The sequence below is a fragment of the Dasypus novemcinctus genome, chromosome 2, assembly GCF_030445035.2.
Source record: "Dasypus novemcinctus isolate mDasNov1 chromosome 2, mDasNov1.1.hap2, whole genome shotgun sequence".
In the NCBI taxonomy this organism is placed as follows: Eukaryota; Metazoa; Chordata; class Mammalia; order Cingulata; family Dasypodidae; genus Dasypus; species Dasypus novemcinctus.
Window position 1 is genome coordinate 40560151 of NC_080674.1, and position 23743 is coordinate 40583893.

Below are 23743 nucleotides of genomic sequence, written 5' to 3' on the forward strand. Positions count from 1 at the left end.
ATATTTGAGATATGCATTTAATGTTTGCATTACAAATTCAAAAACATGCTTAAAAATGCAGATGTTATTAAAAGGAGAGGCAGAGATTTCTGAGAAGTTAATACTATCTCTAGGGTTTGTTCTTTGTTGCAGCAGAGTCAAAGAGTTTCTGTTTTTGTATTTTCAGGGACACAAGTAGCAGTGAAAGTGAACAGAGTTCTGATTCTTCTTCTGATGAGTTAATTGGCCCTCCCTTACCCCTCAAAATGATGGAAAAACCATCGAATTGTATGGAGGAAGATATCCTTGGTCCTTTGCCCCCGCCTCTTTCTGAAGAAGAAGAAGAAGAAGAAGAAGAAGAAGATGATGATGATGATTTGGAAGAGGAGGAAGTAAGTATTTTAGTGGTAATTTCAGAACCTATTGGAGTAATAGATTTAAAGTACTTTAAAGATCTATTCCCTGCTAAACTGTCATAAATGAATGAGAGCAAATTAAAAACTAAGAACAAATAAAAATAATCTAAGTGAATTTATTACTGACTGTTCTTTCTGAAAGGACTATAAAAGGTGTATTTGTAAATAGTAAATGGAATTAAGAATGCAGTGTGTCAAAAAGGAAATTAATAAACATTTTGTTAAAGCTACATACATAAACATTGAATGTACAAAATAATTTTAGGGGGATTTAAAAACAGTACATCAAAAATTATGATCCAAACAATACTGTGAAACATGGGAGAATAGAATCAGAGTTTATTCATTTTGAGGTTCTTGTATTATTTGGGAGGAGGCTAAAGATTATAATAAACTTTAGTTTAAGTCAAGTATGCAAGTTACAATTTTAAGAGTAACTTCTCAAAGAATAGAAATAAAATATATAATCTCCAAAATAGGAAAAAAAACAGAAAAAAATCCAATGATGTACTTCTTGTATTTGACACCTGGAGTGGATCAATTTTTTTTTAACACCTCCCTCCTCTATTTGGCAAATTATTTTTAGTGGTAATTATGAAATGAAATGAATAATAATTATTAGAAAAGAAGCATAGCTTTTGAAAATCTATCAGTGATGTCAGAATGTACCTTCTTTGCATATTCATGTTCAGTATAAAGTGTGCCAAATTTGTCAGTCTTTTTTTTTTTTTAAGATTTATTTTTTATTTATTTCTCTCCGGCCCCCCCCCCCCCCACTTGTCTGCTCTCTGTGTCCATTGGCTGTGTGTTCTGTGTCTGCTTGTATTCTTGTCAGTGGCACTGGGAAACTGTCTCTTTTTTGTTGCATCATCTTGCTGCATCAGCTCTCTGTTTGTGTGGCACCACTCCTGGGCAGGCTGCACTTTTTTTTCGCGCCGTGTGGCTCTCCTTATGGGTGGCACTCCTTGCATGTGGAGCTCCCCTGTGTGGGGGACACTCCTGCATGGCATAGCAGTCCTTGCACGCATCAGCACTGCACATGGGCCAGCTCACCACATGGGTCAGGAGGCCCTGGGTTTGAACCCTGGACCTCCCATGTGGTAGGTGGATGCTTTATCCGTTGAGGCAAATCTGCTTCCCGTCAGTCTATCTTGATTCATAACTAATGAAAGAAAACTTAATTTTGAAAATTTTTTTCATATGAAACAATATATATAATATACACATGTAGACATACATACATGCATATATACAAATTAAGAGAAGACAAGGATAAATTTTGCAGTTTCACAGAAAATATTTCACAATAAATTCTAGGAATTGCATTGTTGACTATCTTTTTTCCTTTGAAATTAATTCTAGTGCCTCTTAAATATCTCTGTAGTTGAAATGTGTTTACATTAAAATCTCTTTACCAGAAATTAGTCATTTTCTATTATATTTGATTAAAAGCTTCTGAAGTTCTCTTCTTTAAAAATTAGAGAAAATAGTTTATGATAGCAAGCATTATCATTATATAATCCATGGTATTGGAACCAATGTTCCCTTTTTGTTGAAAATAGTTGAAACATTTAAACATTGCTGTTTTTAGTTCCGACAACTGAGTCCAGCATCTTTTGCTGTTTCTCCTACCATTCATAGAATGCTATTCAGAATAACTGAATTGAAATTAAGTTTTGTTTCTTTTATAATCATGGTTTAAGCAAATAAATGTGTAGTATGACAGGGTTGAAGATTTGAAACTACCCTGAAAGTATGCTTGAATGATTCCAAACCATTAAAAACATTAGAGGGAAATGGACTTTGGCCCAGTGGTTAGGGCGTCCGTCTACCATATGGGAGGTCCGCGGTTCAAACCCCGGGCCTCCTTGACCCGTGTGGAGCTGGCCATGCGCAGTGCTGATGCGCGCAAGGAGTGCCGTGCCACGCAAGGGTGTCCCCCGCGTGGGGGAGCCCCACGCGCAAGGAGTGCGCCCGTGAGGAAAGCCGCCCAGCGTGAAAAGAAAGTGCAGCTTGCCCAGGAATGGCGCCGCCCACACTTCCTGTGCCGCTGACGACAACAGAAGCGGACAAAGAAACAAAAGCAGACAAAGAAACAAGACGCAACAAATAGACACCAAGAACAGACAACCAGGGGAGGGGGGGAAATTAAATAAATAAATAAATCTTAAAAAAAAACAAAAAACAAAAACAAACATTAGACTGTAACCTAGAGTTCTCCAAATTAGCTTAATATAGAATACAATGTGTATTACAGGATAAGTAATAAAAATTTGAAGTAATCTAATTTGTATTTTTTTAAGTTTTATTTTATTTGTTACGAAATAAGATGATAGACATGAATACAAATATGCCAATATTCACAATAAATGTAAATGGACTAAACTTGCCACTTAGAAATTCTCAGGTTAGATTAAATCATTCCAGCATATTCTCTTTATAAATGATATACCAAAAATGTAATGACATGAAAGTAAAGGAATAGAAAAGATTACAGCAGAAAAATAATAACCAAAGATAGCTGGTTAGTGTTAAAAATTTTATATCAGGCCAATGTTCTTTAAGTCATAATCCTAATTAGCCTTAAAAGTGCCATTACTTAATTGTAAAAGGAGCAATTTATTCTCTAGAAAAATTTGGTAGTACTTAACCTTTTTCCACTTAACATAATATACTCAAAGTGTGTAAAGCAAAAATTGACAAAATTACAGAAAGAAACAGACAAATCTTCTATAGTCATAATGAGAGATTCAGAAATTAAGACAGAGACATATAATTAAGACATATAAATGAACAAGTTTGATCTGATAGCTTGAACATATGCAGAACCTTTACCCAACATTTGCTTTTCAAGTAAGTATTAACAACTAAATAAGACAACAACAATAAACACACATTTAGGCCACAGAATAGTATGGAAACATTAACTGCTATGGGAACATGAGGAAGATATGGTAAATTGTTTTTTTTTTTGTTTTTTAGATACACTTTTTTTTAAAAAAAAGATTTATTTATTAATTTCTCTCCCCTTACCCCCCACCCCAGTTGTCTGTTTTCTGTGTCTATTTGCTGCATGTTCTTCTTTGTCTGCTTCTGTTGTTGTCAGCGGCACAGGAATCTGTGTCTCTCTTTGTGCGTCATCTTGCTGTGTCAGCTCTCCGTGTGTGTGGCACCATTCCTGGGCAGGCTGAACTTTCGTGCTGGGCAGCTCTCCTTACAGGGCGCACTCCTTGCATGTGGGGCTCCCCTACGTGGGGACACCCCTGCATGGCAGGGCACTCCTTGCGTGCATCAGCACTGTGCATAGGCCAGTTGCACACGGGTCAAGGAGGCCTGGGGTTTGAACTTCAGACCTCCCATGTGGTAGACGGACGCCCTAACCACTGGGCCAAGTCTGCTTCCCTAAATTGTTTTGGATAGTTGAGAAAAAGTAATATTTAGGTCGGACTATGAAATGTGAGGATGGGTTTGCAAGTTGACAAGGGGTTGGGGTACAGGGAAGAGAATATTTAGGGGTGTTGCACACACACACAAATTGCTGTTGTGAATGCCCAAATGTGTACAAGTATATAATGTAGCGAAATGGCTTGTGATTAGTCTATGACTGAGCTTTTTCACTAGAGGGGTTAGTGGAAAGATGAGCATGATGAGATCAAATCCCAAAGGTGTGAAGAAATACTTTCTGGCAGAGGTAGAATTTGAGTGAGCCTTGTAGAGGTTTACATTTTGGTGGGGGATTAGGGCACATTCTGTTTAGGAAGACTGAATGGCAGGAGCAAAGGCACTGGGTCTATGGTAGATTCAGGATGGTGAGAAAATAAGCTTATCTAGAACAGAGATTTTGTAAAGAACCCTAGACTTGGAACTGATGTATGAGTAAACCCAGAAGGCAGAGAAGTAAAAACATGGCTGGGTAAGAGGCTCATTTACAAGATTGATAGGTGTAATTACAGTTATATCAGGAGGCTGAATAATAAACAGCTCTCTGATTTTTATAAAATTATATGCATTGGTTCTTTTGGAAGCAAATCTTTAAGTCTTTATATGGTCAGGTGTTTTCTTTTATAAATCCAGTTAGAAAAAAATTGCCACTAAACTCATATTCACCTCAAGACAATACTTTTGGTGATTTGTGTCAACTGCCTCAATTTTAAAGTCTGCACCAATTGATAATGCAAAGTTAATTAGCTTTATTAGTAGGTCAGCTCTGAAACCTTTAGAAGGGAAACAATAGGAGTGGGGGCTTCCTTATTTCTTTTCTAGTTTTCCTTCTATTTCTTTTTTTAACTTATAGGTATAGCCATATTTCCAAGGTTCAAGCAGAGATTGTGGGTGAAGCTGATAGCTTGGAAATTTGGAAATGTTGTGAATATAACTTTGTAGTCGCCTTCGTAAGTAACAATAAATTACATTAGCCTTGCATGGACGCTTTCAATTTTCAGTCCTTTTAGTTTGATACTAGCTAGGTGGCAACTTCAGGCTGCTCTTTAGGTTCTGCATGAGGACACAACTTTTCTTTGTAATATTCTAATGTTGATTCAGCTGTATGGGATATTGGCAGCTTTCTAGATCAAGCAATAATAGAGTCAAGGATAATAGGTAAAGAAGATCTGCTAATAAATGTCTTGATTGTGAATGTTATTGTGGGATCTAGATAAGTTGGCATGATTCAATTCAGGTAATTTGGTTTTTTTATCTTTTTTTAAAATTGAAGTATATCATTCAGACATGATCACACATAAACAATAAGTGTATAGTAGAGATTGCAAACTTACAAAATAAACATACATAACATCACACAGGGGTCTCATACATCACCCCTCCACCAACTCTTTACATTGGTTATATTTGTTACAAACTATGCAAGAGCATTGTCAAAATATTACTACCAACTATATTCCTTATCATACATTTGGTGTATGTTTCCCCCAACCCATACTATTTTTTTTAATGTATTTTTGTTACAGATATTGTTTTTTTTTTTTTTTTTTCATAAATAATACATTTAGTTGGTGGTGCTGCTGTGTCCAGACACTAGCCCACGCTTAGCTGACTCTAGAAATACAAACAGCGTCTGATCCCCGCCAGCCTTCAGACCAAGCGTTGCCCTCTGGGCAGGGGACAAGCCCTTGTTCCTTTGGTCCTTGCCCCCACAGTGATCTCTTCCAAGTCTCTGAAGGGCAGTAGCTTGAGACAGTCAAAGGAAAGAGTCTCCTATCGAGGAGCCAAAAGCGTAACAAAGAACAAACCAGCATATCTGAGGTGCACCCAGCCTGAGTTCTGCTGCCTCAAGGCCCCTTCTGGGTGCTTCTCCCTCAGCAAAGTCTCTCCGTGGGGACCAGCCCAAGAGTTAGAGCTCCAGGTATTCAGCCAGAAAGACGGCAAGGATGCGGCTCAGGTTGTGCACCGTGGGCTTGTGGAGGTTGGCCTCGGTGTCCGCAGGTGTGTGCCAGACACTGGGGAAGGGTGTGGAGATGAGGTGGAGCACTGGGACCCCTCTGTGGAGGAAGGGCAGGTGGTCATCTTCCACAGAGCCAGGGGGCTCCCCAGGCTGGAAGTACATCACTTCCTGGGGATGAGCCTGCAGCAGGTTCAAACGGTGCAGACGCTTCTCAATGGTCCTCAGCCGATGGAACCAGCGGGCCGTGCGGGGGAAGTGACTGTAGAAGGTCGGGTTGGGGGCTCCCAGGAGATCAAGAAGCACAAAGAGCACAATAGCCTGGATTCTGGTGGGGCCCGGACTGTGGGGCTCAGACGCCATGAGCTGGGCCAGGTGCCGGGACCCGTAAAGGGAATCCTTGGGCCCCCACTCCTTCAGGGCCTCTTCGCCGTCCAAGAAGAGCAGCTGCAGGGTCACCGGGGCTGCCTGCTTCTTGGCCCAGCCAAGCTCCAGGTCGAGGGCCTGGGCCAATTCCAGCAGCAGGGCGCAGGGCACAGCTGAATCCGTGGCCCCCACAAAGGGGGCCGAGTTAGATGGGAAGAGCTTCGAATCATAATGGCAGGCGAGGGTGAGGTGGTGGGCAGCCTTTGGGTCCAGTGTGGCCACCACATTGGCAAAGTCCATTGGCCCCAGGGGCGTCGAGGCTGTGAAGGGGTCCAGCTCCACATGCCAGCCTGCAGTCAGTGCCCGCAGCGAGGCCTCCAGGAACTTTCTGACTTGGAGATTGCCAGGGCTGCCTGGCGTTCGCACCACCAGCAGGGAGCGCAGATAAGTGTCCCAGAGACGCTGAGGTTCTAATTGCTCCACAAGCCTCCGTAATCCGGCTTCAGGGAGGCTTCCGGTCAGCTTGGTCTGTTTCGGTTGGCAAGTTGCATGTTCTCGACTGACGGAAACGGCGGCACCTGCGCCTAGGGCCCGTCGATAAAGCCACGTCAACCCTAGGCTCTAAGGAAGGAGAAGCGGGGAACGAGGGCCCCCGCGGCGCCCGAGCCCACGCCGGGCCTCACTCGCAGCTCCCCGGCCAGCGGCGGCTCCCCAGGCCCGCTGTGCCAGCCGCTCCAGAGGGTGTAGAAGGCTGAGCCCACGGCCAGCGCCAGCAGCAGGGGCAGCAGCGGCGCCCGGGGTAGCAGGCGGCGCTTGGGAGGCGAGGGGGGCTCCAAGAGGCCCCGTTCGCCGAGCCGTAGCCGAGGCCGGCCGCGGCCCCCGGCTGTTACAGATATTGTGAACTTGGAAAACAATCATACAGATGTGTATATTTCCCATAAAACTCCACACGCTGGTGGAACATTTGTTACAGATTATTAAATAGTATCATCAGGCTATTACCACCAATCATGGTCCATAGCATGCATTTGGCACACTTTTTCCATACACCTCCATTATCAACACAGTATAACTTGGCATTAATGCAAGAATATTATAGTATTGCTGTTAACACAGTCTGTATGTCACACCAATTGTAGTTTTCCCATGTTTCTCCATATTTCTATCATGATGTACTTCTGCTCTAACTCACAGAAGGACTCTCTTGCATTTGTACCCTTAACTACAATTCTCAACCGCTTCTGGGTTCACTGTGTTATCAAGTCCCTAGATTATTCTTTAGCTTTCTTTCTATTGACATCATTTACTTCCCCAGACTACCTTTTTCAGTCACAATGCCATTTATAAACCTATAGTTACTCACTATAATGTGTTACTATCAACTCTATCCATCTCTACACTTTTACAGTCATTAATTAAAACTTCTATGTACATTAAGCATCCACAGTTCTCAATCCTCCTCCTCTTATAACCTATACTCTAGGCTTTAATTCCATGTGTTTATTATTTGTATTTTGTTCATATTCATGAGACCATGCCATATATATCCTTTTGTGTCTGGCTTACTTCACTTAGTATAATGTCTTTAAGACTCATCCATGTTATTACATATGTCCCAATTTAATTTCTTCTTATTGTAGCATAGTATTCCATTGTACATATATACCACATTTTGTTTATCCATTCATTGGTGGATGGACACTTGGTTTGTTTCCATCTTTTGGCAATTGTGAACAACGTCGCTATGAACATTGGTGTGCAGATGTCTGTTTGTGTCATAGTTTTCAGTTCTTCTGGATATATTCCTAGTAGAGGAATTGCTGGATCATATGGCAGTTCTATATTTAGCTTCCTGAGGAACCGCCAAACTCTCTTCCACAGAGGCTGCGCTATTTTACACTCCCACCAACAGTGAAGGCATGTTCCTGTTTCTCCACATCCTCTCCAGCACTTATTGTTGTCTGGTTTTTTTTAGTAATGGCCATTCTGTGTGGTGTTAGATGATATCTCATTGTTGTTTTAATTTGCAAGTCCCTAATATCTAGTGACATGGAACATTTTTTCATGTGCATTTTGGCCATTTGTATTTCCTCTTTGCAGAAATGTCTATTTAAATCTTTTGCCCATTTTTAAATTGGATTGCTTGCTCTTTCATTGTTGAGTTGTATGATCTCTTTATATAGAATCGATCCGCCTACCATGTAGGAGGTCCAGGGTTCAAACCAGGGCCTCTTGGCCATGTGTGAGGTAGCCCATGTGCAGTGCTGCTGCACGCAAGGTGTGCCTTGCCATGCAGGGGTGTCTCCCATGTAGGGGTGCCCCATGCACAAGGAGTGTGCCCCTCAAGAAGAGCTGCCCCGTGTGAAAAGCGCAGTCCGCCCAGGAATGGCACCGCCCACATGGAGAGCTGATGCAGCAAGACATGAAACAAAAAAGAGACACAGATTCCAGGTGCCGCTGAGAATGCAAGCAGACACAGAAGAACACACAGCGAATGGACACGAGAGCAAACAACGGGGCGGGGAGAAATAAAAAAAAATTAATCTTTGAAAAAACAAGCAAAAAACCCTTACTGGATAAGTGGTTTCCAAATATTTTCTCCCATCAACTGGGCTGCCTTTTCACCTTCTTGATGAAGTCCTTTGAATCACAGAAATGTTTAAATTTGAGGAGGTCCCATTTATCCATGTTTTCTTTTGTTGCTTGTTCTTTTGGTGTAAGGTTTAAGAATCCACCACCTACCACCAGGTCTTGAAGATGTTTCCCTATATTTTCTTCTAGGAGCTATTGTACTTCCTTTTATATTTAGGTCTTTTATCCATTTTGAGTTAATTTTTGTATAAGGTGTGAGTTAGGGGTCTTTCTTTCTTTTGGCTATGGTATCCAGTTCTCCCATCATCATTTGTTGAATAAACTGTTCTGCCCCAACTAGGAGGGCTTGACAGGCTTGTCAAAAATCACTTGGCCGTAGATGTGAGGGTCTGATTCTGAACCATCAGTTCAGTTGTATTGGTCTATGTGTCTGTCTTTATGCCACTACCATGCTGTTTTTACCACTGTAGATAGGTAATATGATTTAAAGTCTGGAAGTGAGAGTCCTCCAACTTCTCTTTTCCTTTTTAAGATGTTTCTGGCTATTGGGGGCCTCTTACCCTTCCGGATAAATTTGATAATTGTGTTTTCCCTTTGCTTAAAAAATGCTGGTGGAATTTTTATTGGGATTGCATTGAATCTGTATAGCAATTTGAGTAGAATGGACATCTTAATGATATTTAGTCTTCCAATCCATGAGCATGGGATGTTCTTCCAATTATTTAGGTCTTTTTTGCTTTCTTTTAGCAATGCATTATAGTTTTCCGAATACAAGTGGTTTGCATCTTTGGTTAAGTTTATTCCTAAATATTTGATTCTTTTAGTTGCTATTGTCAATGGAATTTTTTTCCTGGCTTCCTCCTCAGATTGTGCATTAATAGTGTATAGAAACATGACTGATTTTTACGTACTGATCTTGTATCCTGACACTCCACTGAGATAACTTACAAGCTCTAGCAGCTTTGTTGTAGATTTTTTGGGATTTTCTAGATATACCATCATATCATCTGTGAATAGTGTAAGTTTTAATTCTTCCTTTCTGATTTGGATGCCTTTTATTTATTTTTCTTCTCTGATTGCTCTAGCTAGAACCTCTAGCACTATATTGAACAACAGTGGTGACATTGGGCATCCTTGTCTTGTTTCTGATCTCAACGGGAATGCTTTCAGTTGTTCACCATTGAGTACAATGTTAGCTGTGGGCTTTTCATATATGGCCTTTATCATGTTGAGAAAATTTCCTTTACTTCCCGTTTTTTGTAGTATTTTTATCAAGAAAGGATGCTGTATTTTGTCAAATGCCTTTTCTGCATCAATTGCTAATCTCATGTGATTTTTCTTCTTTGAATTATTTATGTGGTGTATTATGCTGATTGATTTTCTTGTGTTTAACCAACCTTGCATGCGTGGTATAAAACCCACTTGATCATGATGGATAATTCTTTTAATGTGTTCTTAGATTCGATTAGCAAGTATTTTATTGAGGACTTTTGCATCTGTATTCATTAGAGAAATGGGTCTGTAATTTTCTTTTTGTGTAATATCTTTTATCTGGCTTTGGCATTAGGGTGATATTGGCTTCATAGAATGTGTTTGGTAGCATCCCTTCTTGTTGAATTTTTTGGAAGAGCTTGAGTAAGATTGGTATTAAATCTTTGAATGCTTGGTAGAACTCACCTGTGAAACCATCTGTCCTGGGCTTTTCATTTTGGGGAGCTGTTTGATGACTGTTTCAATTTCTTGTGATTGGCTTGTTGAGTTCTTCTATTTCTTCTAGTGTCAGTGTAGGTTGTTTGTACATTCCTAGGAATTTTTCCATTTCATCTACATTGTCTAGTTTTTTAGCATAAAGTTGTTCATAGTGTCCTCTTATGATCTTCCTTATTTCTGTGGGGTCAGTAGTAAGGTTCCCTCTTTCATTTTTATTGCGTCTTCTCTCTTTTTTTCTTAGTCTAGCTAAGGGTTTGTCAATTTTGTTAATCTTCTCAAAGAACCAATATTTGGTTTTGTTACTTTTCTCTATTGTTTTTTTGTTCTCAATTTCATTTATTTCTGCTCTGATCTTTGTTATTTCATTCCTTCTTACTTACTTTAGGATTAGTTTGCTGTTCTTTTCTAGTTCCTCCAGCTATGTAGTTAGGTCATTGATTTTAGCTCTTCTTTTTTAATGTGAGCATTGAGGGCTATAAATTTTCCTCTCAGCACTGCCTTTGCAGCATCCCATAGGTTCTGATATGTTGTATTCTCATTGTCATTTGTCTCGAGATATTTATTGATTTCTTGAGATTTCTTCTTTGATCCACTGATTATTTACGATTGTGTTGTTTAATCTCCATATATATGTGAATTTTCCCTTTATTTGCCACTTGTTGATTTCCAGCTTTACTCCATTATGATCAGAGAAAGTGCTTTGTATAATTTCAATTTTGTTGAATTTATTGAGCTCTGCTTTGTGTCTCAACATGTGGTCTATCCTGGAGAAAGATCCATGAGCACTTGAAAAGAATGTATATCCTCCTGTTTTTGGGTGCAGTGTTCTGTATATGTCTGTTAGGTTTAGTCCATTTATCATATTATTCAAGCTCTCTGTTTCTTTATTGATCTTCTGTCCAGATGTTCTGTCCAATGCTGAGAGTGGTGTATTGAAGTCTCCAACTATTATTGTAGAGATGTCTCTTTCTCCCTTCAGTTTGCCGGTGTTTGCCTCATGTATCTTGGGGCATCCTGGTTAGGTGCATATGTATTTCTGATGGTTATTCTTCCTGGTGAATCATTGCTTTTATTAATATGTAATGTCCTTTCTTGTCTCTAATAACAGTTTTGCTTTTAAAGTCTGTGTCATCAGATATAAGTATAGCTACCCCAGCTTTTTTTTGGTTACTGCATGTGCAGAGTATCTTTCTTCAACCTTTCACTTTCAATTTATTGGTATCCTTGGGTCTAAGGTGTCTCTTGCAGACAACATATAGACAGCTTATATTTTCTTATTCATTCTGCCAGTTTGTGTCTTTTGATTGGGGAGTTTAATCCATTAACATTCAATGTTATTACTGTAAAGACATTTTGATCTTTGCATTTTGTCTGTCATTTTATATTTGATACTTTTAGTTACTGTTACTGATACAGGTGTCATTTCTAGGCTATCTTCCAGGCCTCTCTCTCCTGTCTTTTCTTTTCAGGTTGTAACACTCCCTTTAGTATTTCTTGCAGAGCTGGTCTTTTTGTTATAAACTCTCTCAGTTTCTGTTTATCTGTAAATATTCTAATCTCACCCTCATTTTAAAAAGATAATCTTGGGAAACGGACTTTGGCCCAGTGGTTAGGGCGTCCGTCTACCACATGGGAGGTCCGCGGTTCAAGCCCCGGGCCTCCTTGACCCGTGTGGAGCTGGCCCAAGCGCAGTGCTGATGCGCGCAAGGAGTGCCGTGCTACACAGGGGTGTCCCCCGCGTAGGGGAGCCCCACGTGCAAGGAGTGCACCCATAAGGAGAGCCGCCCAGCGTGAAGGAGGGAGCAGCCTGCCGAGGAATGGCGCCGCCCACACTTCCCGTGCCGCTGACGGCAACAGAAGTGGACAAAGAAACAAGACGCAGCAAAAAGACACAGAAAACAGACAACTGGGGGAGGGGAGGGGAATTAAATAAATAAATAAATCTTTTAAAAAAAAAAAAAGATAATCTTGCTGGGTATAAAATCCTTGGCTGGCAGTTTTTCTCCTGCAGTATCTTAAATATATCATACCACTGCCTTCTTGCCTCCATAGTTTCTGATGAGAAATCGGCATTTAATCTTATTGGGTATCCCTTATATGTTATGCATTGCTTTCCTCTTGCTGCTCTCAGAATTCTCTCTTTGTCTTTGACCTTTGACATTCTGATGAGTATGTGTCTTGGAGTTGGTCTATTTGGGTGTATTCAGATGGGAGTATGTTGTGCTTCTTGGACATGGATATCTATGTCCTTCAATAAGGTTGGGAAATTTTCCACCATTATTTCTTCAAATATTCTTTCTGCCCCTTTTCCCTTCTCTTCTCCTTCTGGGACACCCATGACACGTATGTTTGCATGTCTCTAGCTGTCATTTAGTTCCCTGAGACCCTGTTCAATTTTTTCCATTCTTCATCTGTTCTTTTGTTTGTTCACTTTTGGAGGCTATGTCTTCGAGCGCGTCGATCCTTTCTTCTGCTTCCTTAAATCTGCTGTTATATGCCTCCAGTGTATTTTTTTTTTCTGCACGGGGCTGCTCTCCTTGCAGGGTGCACTCCGCATGGGCTGGCTCACCACATGGGCCAGGAGGCTCTAGGTTTGAACCGTGGACCTCCTTTGTGGTAGGCGTACGCTCTGTTGAGGCACAATCACTTCCCCCTCCAGTGTATTTTTAATTTCATTTATTGCATCTTTCATTTCCATAAGATCTACTGTTTTTCTATGTATGCTTTCAAAGTCTTCTTTGTGCTCATCCAATGTCTTTTTTTTAAGATTTATTTGTTTTGATTTTTCTTTTATTTCACTCCCCTTCCCTCCCCCAGTTGTCTGTTCTCTGTGTCTATTTGCTGCATGTTCTTCTTTGTCTGCTTCTGTTGTTGTCAGCAGCACGGGAATCTGTGTTTCTTTTGGTTGCATCATCTTGCTGTGTCAGCTCTCCGTGTGTGCGGCACCATTCTTGGGCAGGCTGAATTTTCTTTTGTGCTGGGCGGCTCTCCTTATGGGGTGCACTCCTTGCGCATGGGGCTCCCCTATTTGGGGGACACCCCTGTGTGGCACGGCACTCCTTGCGCGCATCAGCACTGCATGTGGGCCAGCTGCACATGGGTCAAGGAGGCCTGGGGTTTGAACCATGGACCTCCCATGTGGTAGACGGATGCCCTATCCATTGGGCCAAGTCTGCTTCCCCCAATGTCGTCTTAATATCCTTAATCTCTTCAGCCATCTCATTGAATTTATTAAGGAGATTTGTTTGAACATCTAAGATTAGTTGTCTCAACTCTTTTATGTCAGCTGCAGGCTTATCTTGTTCCTTTAATTGGGCCATCTCTTCCTATTTCTTGGTGTGGATTATAATTTTTTGTTGGTGTTTCCGCATCTGGCTTGCTAGATGTATTTATTCTGGGTGCAGTTTCTCCCTTTAGTTTAGGGATTTCTTATCTTTTCTCCCTTGCTGGTTGTGTAGTAGGAGCCAAGGATATAGTTGGTGCTGTAAGCTCTGGAGGCTTAAGCTGCCCATGTTGCCCCGGGAATTGATGAAGTTTCTCCCACCTTTCTCTTCTGTCAGGGGTAAGGACCAAGCTGCCGCCGTGTATAATAATCTCAGTTGGGCACAAGACTGTTTGTAGTCTCCCGGAGACACTGATGAAACTTCACACCCTTTCCTCTGCTAGGCAGGGATGGAGCTATAGTTTTCGTCAGCAGACTCTGCTGTGTGGGTCCAAAATTACCACAGTTGCTCAGGTGAACTGATGTATCACCAGATCTTCTCCCTACCGGGAGTGGGAATAGACCCTTTGGAGTGCCCAACAATCTAATCCCTGTGGGCCAAATATGCATGCAGTTGCCATGAGAGGCTTAGGGAATACTGTCCTTTCTGTCCTTTCTTTCTGAGGTGGGAGCAGAACCACAAATACTCAACAGTTTAGTCTTGTAGGCTGAAAGTACTCACCGTTGCCTAGAGAGGCTGAGGAAACAACAGCTCCCTCCTATCCTATTGGGTGGTAGGCATGGTTCTATGGGTGCTCAACAGTACAATTCCTTTAGGCCAAGAATATCTGCCGTTGCCTGGAGAGGTTGAGAAAACACCAGCCCCTTTCTTTTTTTTTTTTTTTTTTTTTAAAAGATTTATTTTTATTTATTTAATTCCCCTCCCCTCCCCCAGTTGTCTGTTTTCTGTGTCTTTTTGCTGCGTCTTGTTTCTTTGTCCGCTTCTGTTGTCGTCAGCGGCATGGGAAGTGTGGGCGGCGCCATTCCTCGGCAGGCTTCTCCCTCCTTCGCGCTGGGCGGCTCTCCTTATGGGTGCAATCCTTGCGCGTGGGGCTCCCCTACGCGGGGGACACCCCTGTGTAGCACGGCACTCCTTGCGCGCATTAGCACTGCGCATGGGCCAGCTCCACACGGGTCAAGGAGGCCCGGGGCTTGAACCGCGGACCTCCCATGTGGTAGACGGACGCCCTAACCACTGGGCCAAAGTCCGTTTCCCGACCAGCCCCTTTTTATCCTCTTAAGATACGGGGTTGGGGGAAGTGGACTTGGCCCAGTGGTTAGGGCATCTTTTTACCACATGGGAGGTCTGCGGTTCAAACCCCGGGCCTCCTTGACCCATGTGGAGCTGGCCCACATGCAGTACTGATGCGCGCAAGGAGTGCCGTGCCACGCAGGGGTGTCCCCTGCTTAGGGGAGCCCCATGCGCAAGGAGTGCACTCCATAAGGAGAGCCAACCAGCGCGAAAGAAAGTTCAGCCTGCGAAAGAAAGTGCAACCTGCCTAAGAATGGCGCTGTCCACACGGAGAGCTGACACAACAAGATGACGCAACAAAAAAAGAAACATAGATTCCCGTGCCGCTGACAACAACAGAACGGACAAGGAAGACAACACAGCAAATAGACACAGAGAACAGACACAGAGAACACAGAGAACCTGGGGGGGGGGGGGGTGGTGGGGAGGAAGGGGAGAGAAATAAATAAATAAATCTTAAAAAAAAAAAAAGACATGGGGTTGGATCCATAGGCACCCAACAGTTTATTCCTTGTTGGCTGAAAGTACCCACCATTGTCCAGAGAGGAGGTGGATATGCCAGACCCCTTCTATCGTATTGGGGATGAGAGTGGTTTCATAGTCATCCAATAGTCCAGTCCATGCAGGCTGAAGGTCTGCTGTTGCCCAATAAGGCTGTGGGAAGACCAGTCCCCTTCTTTCCTATTGGGGGGTAAGGGTACATCTACAGGTACTCACCAGACTAGGCTGTATGGGCCAGAAGCACCTGCAGTTACCCCAAGAGGCTGGGCAAACACAGTCCATCTCTTGTCCTATTGGGGATGGAGGCGAAGTCACAGTTGCCCAACAGTCAGGCTTGTGCAGCCCAAAACTGTTGCCCTGAGAGGTTGAGGTAACACCAACCCCCACCTATCCTGTGGGGGACAGAGGGTGGAGAGGGACTCAAAGGCACTCAACAAATCTGTGTGGGCTGAAAACTGCCCTTGCCCAGAGAGGCCAAGGATACCCAGCTCCTCTCCTAAGGAGTAGGGATGCAGCCCCAGGTGTCCGACTATTCAGCCTTTGCCAGCAGAGAGCACTTGCAGTTGCCTGGAGAGCCTGGTGCAGGTCCCACCAGCTACTCACTGCTAGAGGTGAGGCTGGAGTGTAGGCTCGGGCTGTCTGATCTTGGTAGAAAGAAGCCCGTCCCTAACTTCACTGGATTTCAGTCAGCCAGGCTCCCCCTCATGCCAGAGGCAGAGTCAAGATGGCAGCTACTGGACTCTTTTCCACTTGGACACACTCAGACCCTAGCTTGCTCTAGGATTATACTTTAGCCAGCCGAGTCCTCTAATCAGTAACTGAGGTCAGTGGACATCTGTCTCTTTCTCCATTGTTTATGGGAAATGGAGCTTTTAACTCCAGCCATGGAATAGCTCCTGAGGCGGTTTGTGCCCCTAGAATAGGATGGGCACCAGCCTCTGTGGCGTCGCTTGCAGCTTCCCAGAGAGGTGGTGCAGGTCCCCCCAGCTTCCTCCCTGCCGGAGGTGGGACTGGGGTTTAGGCTAGACCTGCAGTCCAACCTGAATGGAAAGAAGCGGGTCCTTACAAGCACTATGATTTTCAGTCAGCACCGCTTCCCCTCGTGCCTGGGGTGGAGTCAGAAGGGCGGCCACCGGCTTCCCTCTGACCTGGACAGGCTCAACGTTTACTTGTTCCTAGGATTTTGCTTCAGCCCGCCGAATCCACTAATTAGTAGCTGAAGTCAGTGCCATACCATATTTTCCACCCGTTTTTATTAGGGAAGATGGAACTTCCAACTCCAAGCACGGAATAGCTCCTGAGGCAGCTTGCTTGCCATGGGCACTGACCTCCCTGGCGTGGAGTGCTCTATTCATGATTCCTCTGTGCAGATGGGTAGTCTCCTCCTTCCACGCTGTCAAGGATGTTGCAGGTTACTCCTCTGGTCTCCTGGGTCCTCCAAAAGATGCTTTAGGTAGCCCTGGGTGACCACCAACCGCCCTGTTTCAGGGGTTGACTCCAGGAGCTCCTTCCTCTGACGCCATCTTGGCTCCACCCATTTCAGATAATTTGCACAGCAGTTTGACCTGTGGTTTAACTTTGAACTTAAATGTTTCTGATTTTGAAGGAATTTTGTTTTTGTGTTTGGTTGAGCTTAGTGTCTAGTAGTTCTTGTTGATTCAGATATTGCCTTTAGTTCCTTCAGTAAATCAGCTTGAGGTAATGCCAAGCAAAATTACAAGACATTTTTTTATATATCAGAATGCTACTTACATATAAACAGTTTGGAATATATCGGAATTGTCCCATCTACTTATCAAGGTTTAACTATAGGTGCCCTTGATTCCCTCTCCTTTTTTCTTTCATATTTGGATTAATCACCAGCAACCTTTTGTGTCTTTTGTTTCCTCTGTCCTTTGGCTTTTTCCTTTCTACTTGCTTGAGTCTCTAAGCTTGCAAACACACACATACTAAAATTTTCTTTTAATTTGGTTTCCCCCCCCAGGCTCCTGTTTGACTTCCTTCTTTGTCTTTATCGCCAAATGTCTTGAAAGCAGTATCTATATTTGCCACCTCTAATTCATCACCACACATTTAAAACAGCTTTATTGAGATATAGTTACACACTATATGATCCATCCAAAGTGTACAATCAATGGCTCTCAGTATAATTAGAGTTGTGCTTTCTTCACCGCAGTCAATTTTAGAACATATTTGTTACTGCAAACAGGAAAGCCCACACTTTTTCCTCCTATTATTGACATTTACCATTGGAATGTCTGATTTAAAAAAATTAAGATACTTCTTTTAACTATAGTCCATAGTTTGCATTATGTGTATTTTTTCCCATATACCACCTGTGATGGTTAGGCTAATGTGTCAACTCGGCTAGGTAATTGTGTCCAGTTGTTTGGTCAAGCACTGGGCAAATTGTAATACAGGGTCATTTATGGACTTTAGTCACAGTGACTTTACTGCATAGATAGCTGATTACATCTGCATCAATCACGGAGATTGCTGTCAGCAGTGAGTGATGCTTTATCCAATCAGTTGAATGCCTTAAAAGGGGAAATGATTTCAGCATTCGGAGAGAATTTCCCATCTACCGGAAACTCATCAAGGACCTTCACTGGACTTTTATCAGAGCACCTGGTTTGCAGCCTGCCTGTGGAACCTGGACTTGTGCATCCCCATGGTCACATAAGAGACTGATAAAATCTCTTACCTTTGACAGATATCTTCTGTTGCTTCTGTTTCCCTAGAGAACCCTGACTAATATATCACCCTTTTATTAACACCTTATAATAGTGGCATACATTTGTTCTAGTTCATAAAAGAACATTCTTATGTGTGTACTTTTAACCATAGTTATAATCCACAGCCAGGTTCTCTGTTGTGCAGTTCGTATTTTATCCTCTAACTTTCCTTCTAGAGACATACATGACCCTAAACTTCTCCTTTCAACCACAATCACATATAATTGAGTGCTGTTAGTTACACTCCCTTAACCATTTCTTAATATTCTTGATTTACTGCCTATCTTTTTGACTATTCAACAAATATTTATTAAGCACCTGTTATGGGTCAGGCACTGTTCTAGGTGCTAGGGATACTGCAATAAAGCAGACCAAAACTGTGCTCTTATGATGTTTATGTTTTTGTACAGTCTTTTTTCCCCCAATTTATGTTTCCTCACATTTCCTCAGTCACAGGCATTCCTTAGGGAATACCATAATATTTCATATTTGTCCTAGGCAGAGCTTCATACATCTTCATGTCTTAATGACTCCTATTTACTCAGTGCATTTGAAGGTATTATCCCATCTCACTGAACTTGAGATCCAACTTTCTAACCACTCATGAAACCTGTACATATTTAAGTCCCAACAATATTTTAAATTCAGCACATCCAAGATCCAACACAGGTTCTTATTTTCTCCCACTTGACAGCAAGATACCTAGCTGGTATCTTGGTCTGTAGGATCTTCTGTTTCAATCTCTTTCACTCACTGCTGCAAAATGAAACTATCCATAACAATTCACATTGCAAATAATATTACTCATTCCTTAAATGTGGAAAAACAAACCACCACAGAAGGCAAGACTCTGTCTGGGCATTCCTGAATGCAGTTTAATTTTTTTCTTGTTCAGATACGTGCAAAGCACTGTGTTTTTCAGAGAGGTATTCTACTTAATAGGAAAGTAACCAAGTTCACATATACGAGAGGCTAAATATTTTAGCAAGTGTTATTGAAATTAATGGAATACTGTTTTGAAAACTAACTTTTCTTTAATCCAGTGATTCTTAATCTGAATGTAAGAATCACGTTTGGTGCAATATAGAAATACATATGCTTGGGACACTATAATCTGGTGATTGATTGATTTAGGATTGAGGGGTTGACCCTGACTCAGTTCCTACAATCTGTGTTGTAATAAAAGGCTCCACAGGAATTCTCATGCCCCTTTCCCCAGTCCTGTTGTGGCTATTTTCCTAGGTAGTCACTCCTGGAGTCATAGGCTATGTTAGGGTATCTCCATATGATCTGTATCATGACTCACAGAGAATAAAGGGCATGAGATATTGCTTAGAAACTTACGTTTCTTAAAAAGAGGAATATGAAATCACTGCCTTTTTCTCAATGAGAGTAAAGCCCCTTTGAAGTTTTCTTATAAAATAAGAATATTGCTTTCTCCCAAATAGTTCATAGGTAATATTTCTTTTGATCATTATTTCATGAAAAATAGTTCTTCAATAATATGTGAAGGTTGATATTTCTAGAGGCATTAGTGTTTAATTGCTTGACAATGACATGGGAGAGGCTGTAAGCTCCTGGCCTATTGGCTTTTTTTTTCTTTTTCATTTTTAAAATAATTTACTGAACTGTATCACTCATACATGAAGATACATAAACAATAAGTATAGTAGTAGTGGTGAATTTACAAAACAAACATGTATAACATCATACAGGGCTCTCGTAACTCACCCTAGTACCAATAACTTGCATTGTTGTTAAACCTTTTTAACTAATGATTAAAGAACATTATTAAAATATTACTACTAACCAAAATATTTCCCCCCCAACCCACCCTATTATTATTACTATTTCTATGTCATTTATATGTGAAACATACATAAACAATAAGTGTATAGTAAAGTTGTGAACTTACAAAGTAAACATGCATAACATCATACAGGGGTCCCATATATCAACATCTTGTATTGTTGTCAGACATTTATTATAAATTATGAAAAAATATTGTAAAAATATTACTACTAATTATAGTTCTTATGTTACATTTGGTGTGTTTTTCCCCTATCCCACCCTATTATTATTTTTTAAATATATTTTTTATGACAGGAGTGGTAAACTTATAAAACAATCATGCACATGTGCAGACTTCCCAAACAACATCCCTCTATTAACACACCACACGGTGGTGGAACATTTGTTACAGATAGGTTAATGTCATCTGTCATAGTGTACATTCGACAAACATTTTCCATACTGCCCCATTATCAAAACAATACATCTTTGGCATAGATGCAAGAATATTATATTATTGCTGCTAACCACAGTCCATGGGTCACTCCAGTTGTATTTTTCCCATATTTCTCCACATTCTCACCACCCTGTGGTAGTGATATACATTTAATGTAGCTCACAAAGGACACTCTTGCATCTGTACCATCAACCACAATTCTCATCCACCTCTGGGCTTACTGTACTATTCAGTTCCTAGATTATTCTCTAGCATTCTGTCAATTGGCATTAACATACCTAGACTACCATTTTCAGCCACATCCACATTTATAAAATAGCTGTTAATCACTATTTGTTACCATCCACTCTATACATTTTCACACTTTTACAGTGAAGCTAACTAAAACTTCTATGTACATTAAACATCAAGAGTCCATCTCAGTCCTTCTTTTATCTCATTTAAGAATCCACTACCTACCACCATGTCTTGAAGATATTTTCCAACAATTTCTTCTAGAAGCTTTATAGTTCTTGCTTTATTTTTAAATTTTTAATCCATTTTGAGTTAATTTTTGGAAAAGGTGTGAGAAAGGGGTCCTCTTCCTTCTTTTGGCTATAGATATCCAGTTCTTTCAGCACCATTTGTTGAGCCTACTGTTCTGCTTAAGCTGTGTGGGTTTCACAGGCTAGTCAAAAATCACTTGATCAAGGAAGTGGCCTTGGCCCAGTGGTTAGGGCATTTGTCTACCACATGGGAGGTCCGTGGTTCAAACCCTGGGCCTCCTTGACCCGTGTGCAGCTGGCCCATGTGCAGTGCTGATGTGCACAAAGAGTGCTGTGCCACACAGGGGTGTCCCCCGCGTAGGGTAGCCCCACGCACAAGGAGTGCACCCCATAAGGAGAGCTGCCCAGCGCGAAAGCAAGTTCAGCCTGCCCAGGAATGGCACCACACACACAGAGAGCTGACACAACAAGATGACGCAACAAAAAGAGACACAGATTCCCATGCCACTGACAACAACAGAAGTGGACAAAGAATACGCAGCAAATAGACACAGAGAACAGACAACTGGGGTGGGTGGAGGGGAGAGAAATAAATAAATCTTAAAAAAAATCACTTGATCATACATGTGAGGGTCTGTTTCTGAATCATCAGTTTGGTTCCATTGGTTTATATGTCTCTTTATACCAGTACCATGCTGTTTTACAACTCTAGCTAGGTAATATGATTTAAAGTCTGGAGATGAGGGTTTGCTTTTTCTTTTTCTGATGTTTCTGACTATTCAGGATCCCTTACCCTTCCAAATAAATTTGATGATTGTGTTTTCAGTTTTTTCTTTAATGCTGGTGGAATTTTTATTGGGATTGCATTAAATCTATATATCAATTTGAGTAGATTTAACATCTTAATGATATTTAGTCTTCCAATCTATGAGCATGGAATGTTCTTCCAGCTATTTAGACCTTTTTTGATTTCTTTTAACATTGAGTTGTAGTTTTCTGAATATGAGTGCTTTACATTGTTGATTAAGTTTATTCCTGACTATTTGAGTTTCAGCTGTCATATTTTGTTCTCACCTCTCTTTTGACACTTTTAGTTGTTTTATTAATAAAATCTTCATTTCTAGACTCTCTTCCAGGCCTCTCTCTCCTGTCTTTTCTTTTCAGGCTCTAGCATGACCTTTAGTATTTCTTAGAAATCTGGTCTCTTGCTTAGAAATTCTCTCAGTTTCTGTTTATCTGTGAATATTCTAATCTTGCCCTCTTTTTGAAAGACAATCTTGCTGGGTATAAGATTCTTGGCTATAAATTTTTCTCTTTTAGTATCTTAAATATATCAGCCCACTGTCTTCTTACCTCCATGGTTTCTGATGAGAAATCCACACTTAATCTTATTGGGTATCCGTTATATGTTATGTTTTGCTTTTTCTTGCTGTTCTCAGAATTCTCTCTTTGTCTTTGTCATTTGACGTTCTGATGAGTATGTGTCTTGGTGTTGATCTCTTTGGATTTTTTCAGATGGGAGTATGTTGTGCTTCTCGGACATGGATTTCTATTTTGAGAAATTTTCTACCATTATCTCTTCAAATATTCCTTCTGCCCCCTTTCCCTTCTCTTCTCCTTCTGGGACATCCATGACATGTATGTTTGCATGCCTTTTACTGTCATTTAGTTCCCTAAGACCTTGTTCAAATTTTTCCATTCTTTTCTTCATCTGTTCTTTTTTATGTTCACTCTCAGAGGCCATTTCTTCAAGTTCACCAATTCTTACTTCTGCCTCCTCAAATCTGCTATTATATGATTCCAATGTTTTTAAAATTTCATTTATTGCACCTTTCATTCCTATAAGGTCTGTTATTTTTCTATGTCTTCTTTCAAATTCTTCTTTGTCCTCATCCATTGTCTTCTTAATATCCTTGATCTCTTTAGCCGTCTCATTGAATTTATTAAGGAGATTTGTTTGAACACCTATGGTTAGTTGTCTCAACTCCTTTTTGTCATCTGGAGGCTTATCTTTTTCCTTTAACTGGGCCATAGCTTCCTGTTTCTTTGGTGTGGATTGTAATTTTTTGTTGATGCCTTTGCATCTGGCTTACTAGAGTGTTTATTCTGGGTGCAGTTTTTCTCTTTAGTTTAGGGCTTCCTGCCCTTACTCCCTTGCTGCTTGTGCAGTAGTTGATGCTGTAAGCTGTGGAGGCTCAGGCTCCCTCTTTGCCCCAGGGACCAATGAAGGTTCTTCCAACTCTCTCCTTTGCCAGGGTTAGGGGCAGAGTCACAGCTGTGTGGAATAATCCAAGTGCAGGCCTAGATTGTAGTTGCCCAGAGAGAATGATGAAGCTTCATACCCCTTTCTTCTTTGCCTGCGGCAGGGGTCGAAGTACAGATGTGGGCAGCAATCTGTGCAGTGCAGGTCCAAGATGAACACAGTTGCCCCAGTAGACTTCCAATTTTCAGCCTGTGTCAGTCAGAGTTACCTGCAGTAGCTCGATAGGCTGGTGCAGGGCCTGCCAACCTCCTCCCTGCCAGAGGCGGGGCTGATGCCTAGGCTAGGGCTGCAGGCCCTAGGTGAGAGAAACTGGTTCCTACTGTCACTGAGATTTTTGGTCATCCCGGCTTCCCGTCAGCCTGGGGGCAGAATCAAAATGGCGGCCACCGGCCTCCTTCCGACTTGGGCCAATTCTTACCATAGTCATTCTCAGGGTTGTATCTTAGCCAGCTGAGTCTACCAATCAACAGCTGAAACCGGCATCCAACCTTCTCCTCCCCTGTTTTTGGGAAATGGAGTCTCCAACTCCAGCCACA

The 23743-nt window shown here is 41.6% G+C and overlaps 1 protein-coding gene and 1 pseudogene across 1 annotated transcript in view; one reads left to right on the forward strand and one right to left on the reverse strand.

Moving 5' to 3' along the window:
- WDR70 (WD repeat domain 70) overlaps positions 1 to 23743 on the forward strand; it is a 387773-nt gene that overhangs the window by 40423 nt on the left and 323607 nt on the right. The window contains exon 5 of the mRNA XM_004447213.3: positions 167 to 371. Within this exon, the coding sequence (XP_004447270.1) occupies positions 167 to 371 (205 nt within the window). The remainder of the gene's footprint in view (positions 1 to 166; positions 372 to 23743) is intronic.
- Positions 5383 to 22303, reverse strand: LOC139439804 (glutaminyl-peptide cyclotransferase-like protein pseudogene; annotated as a pseudogene).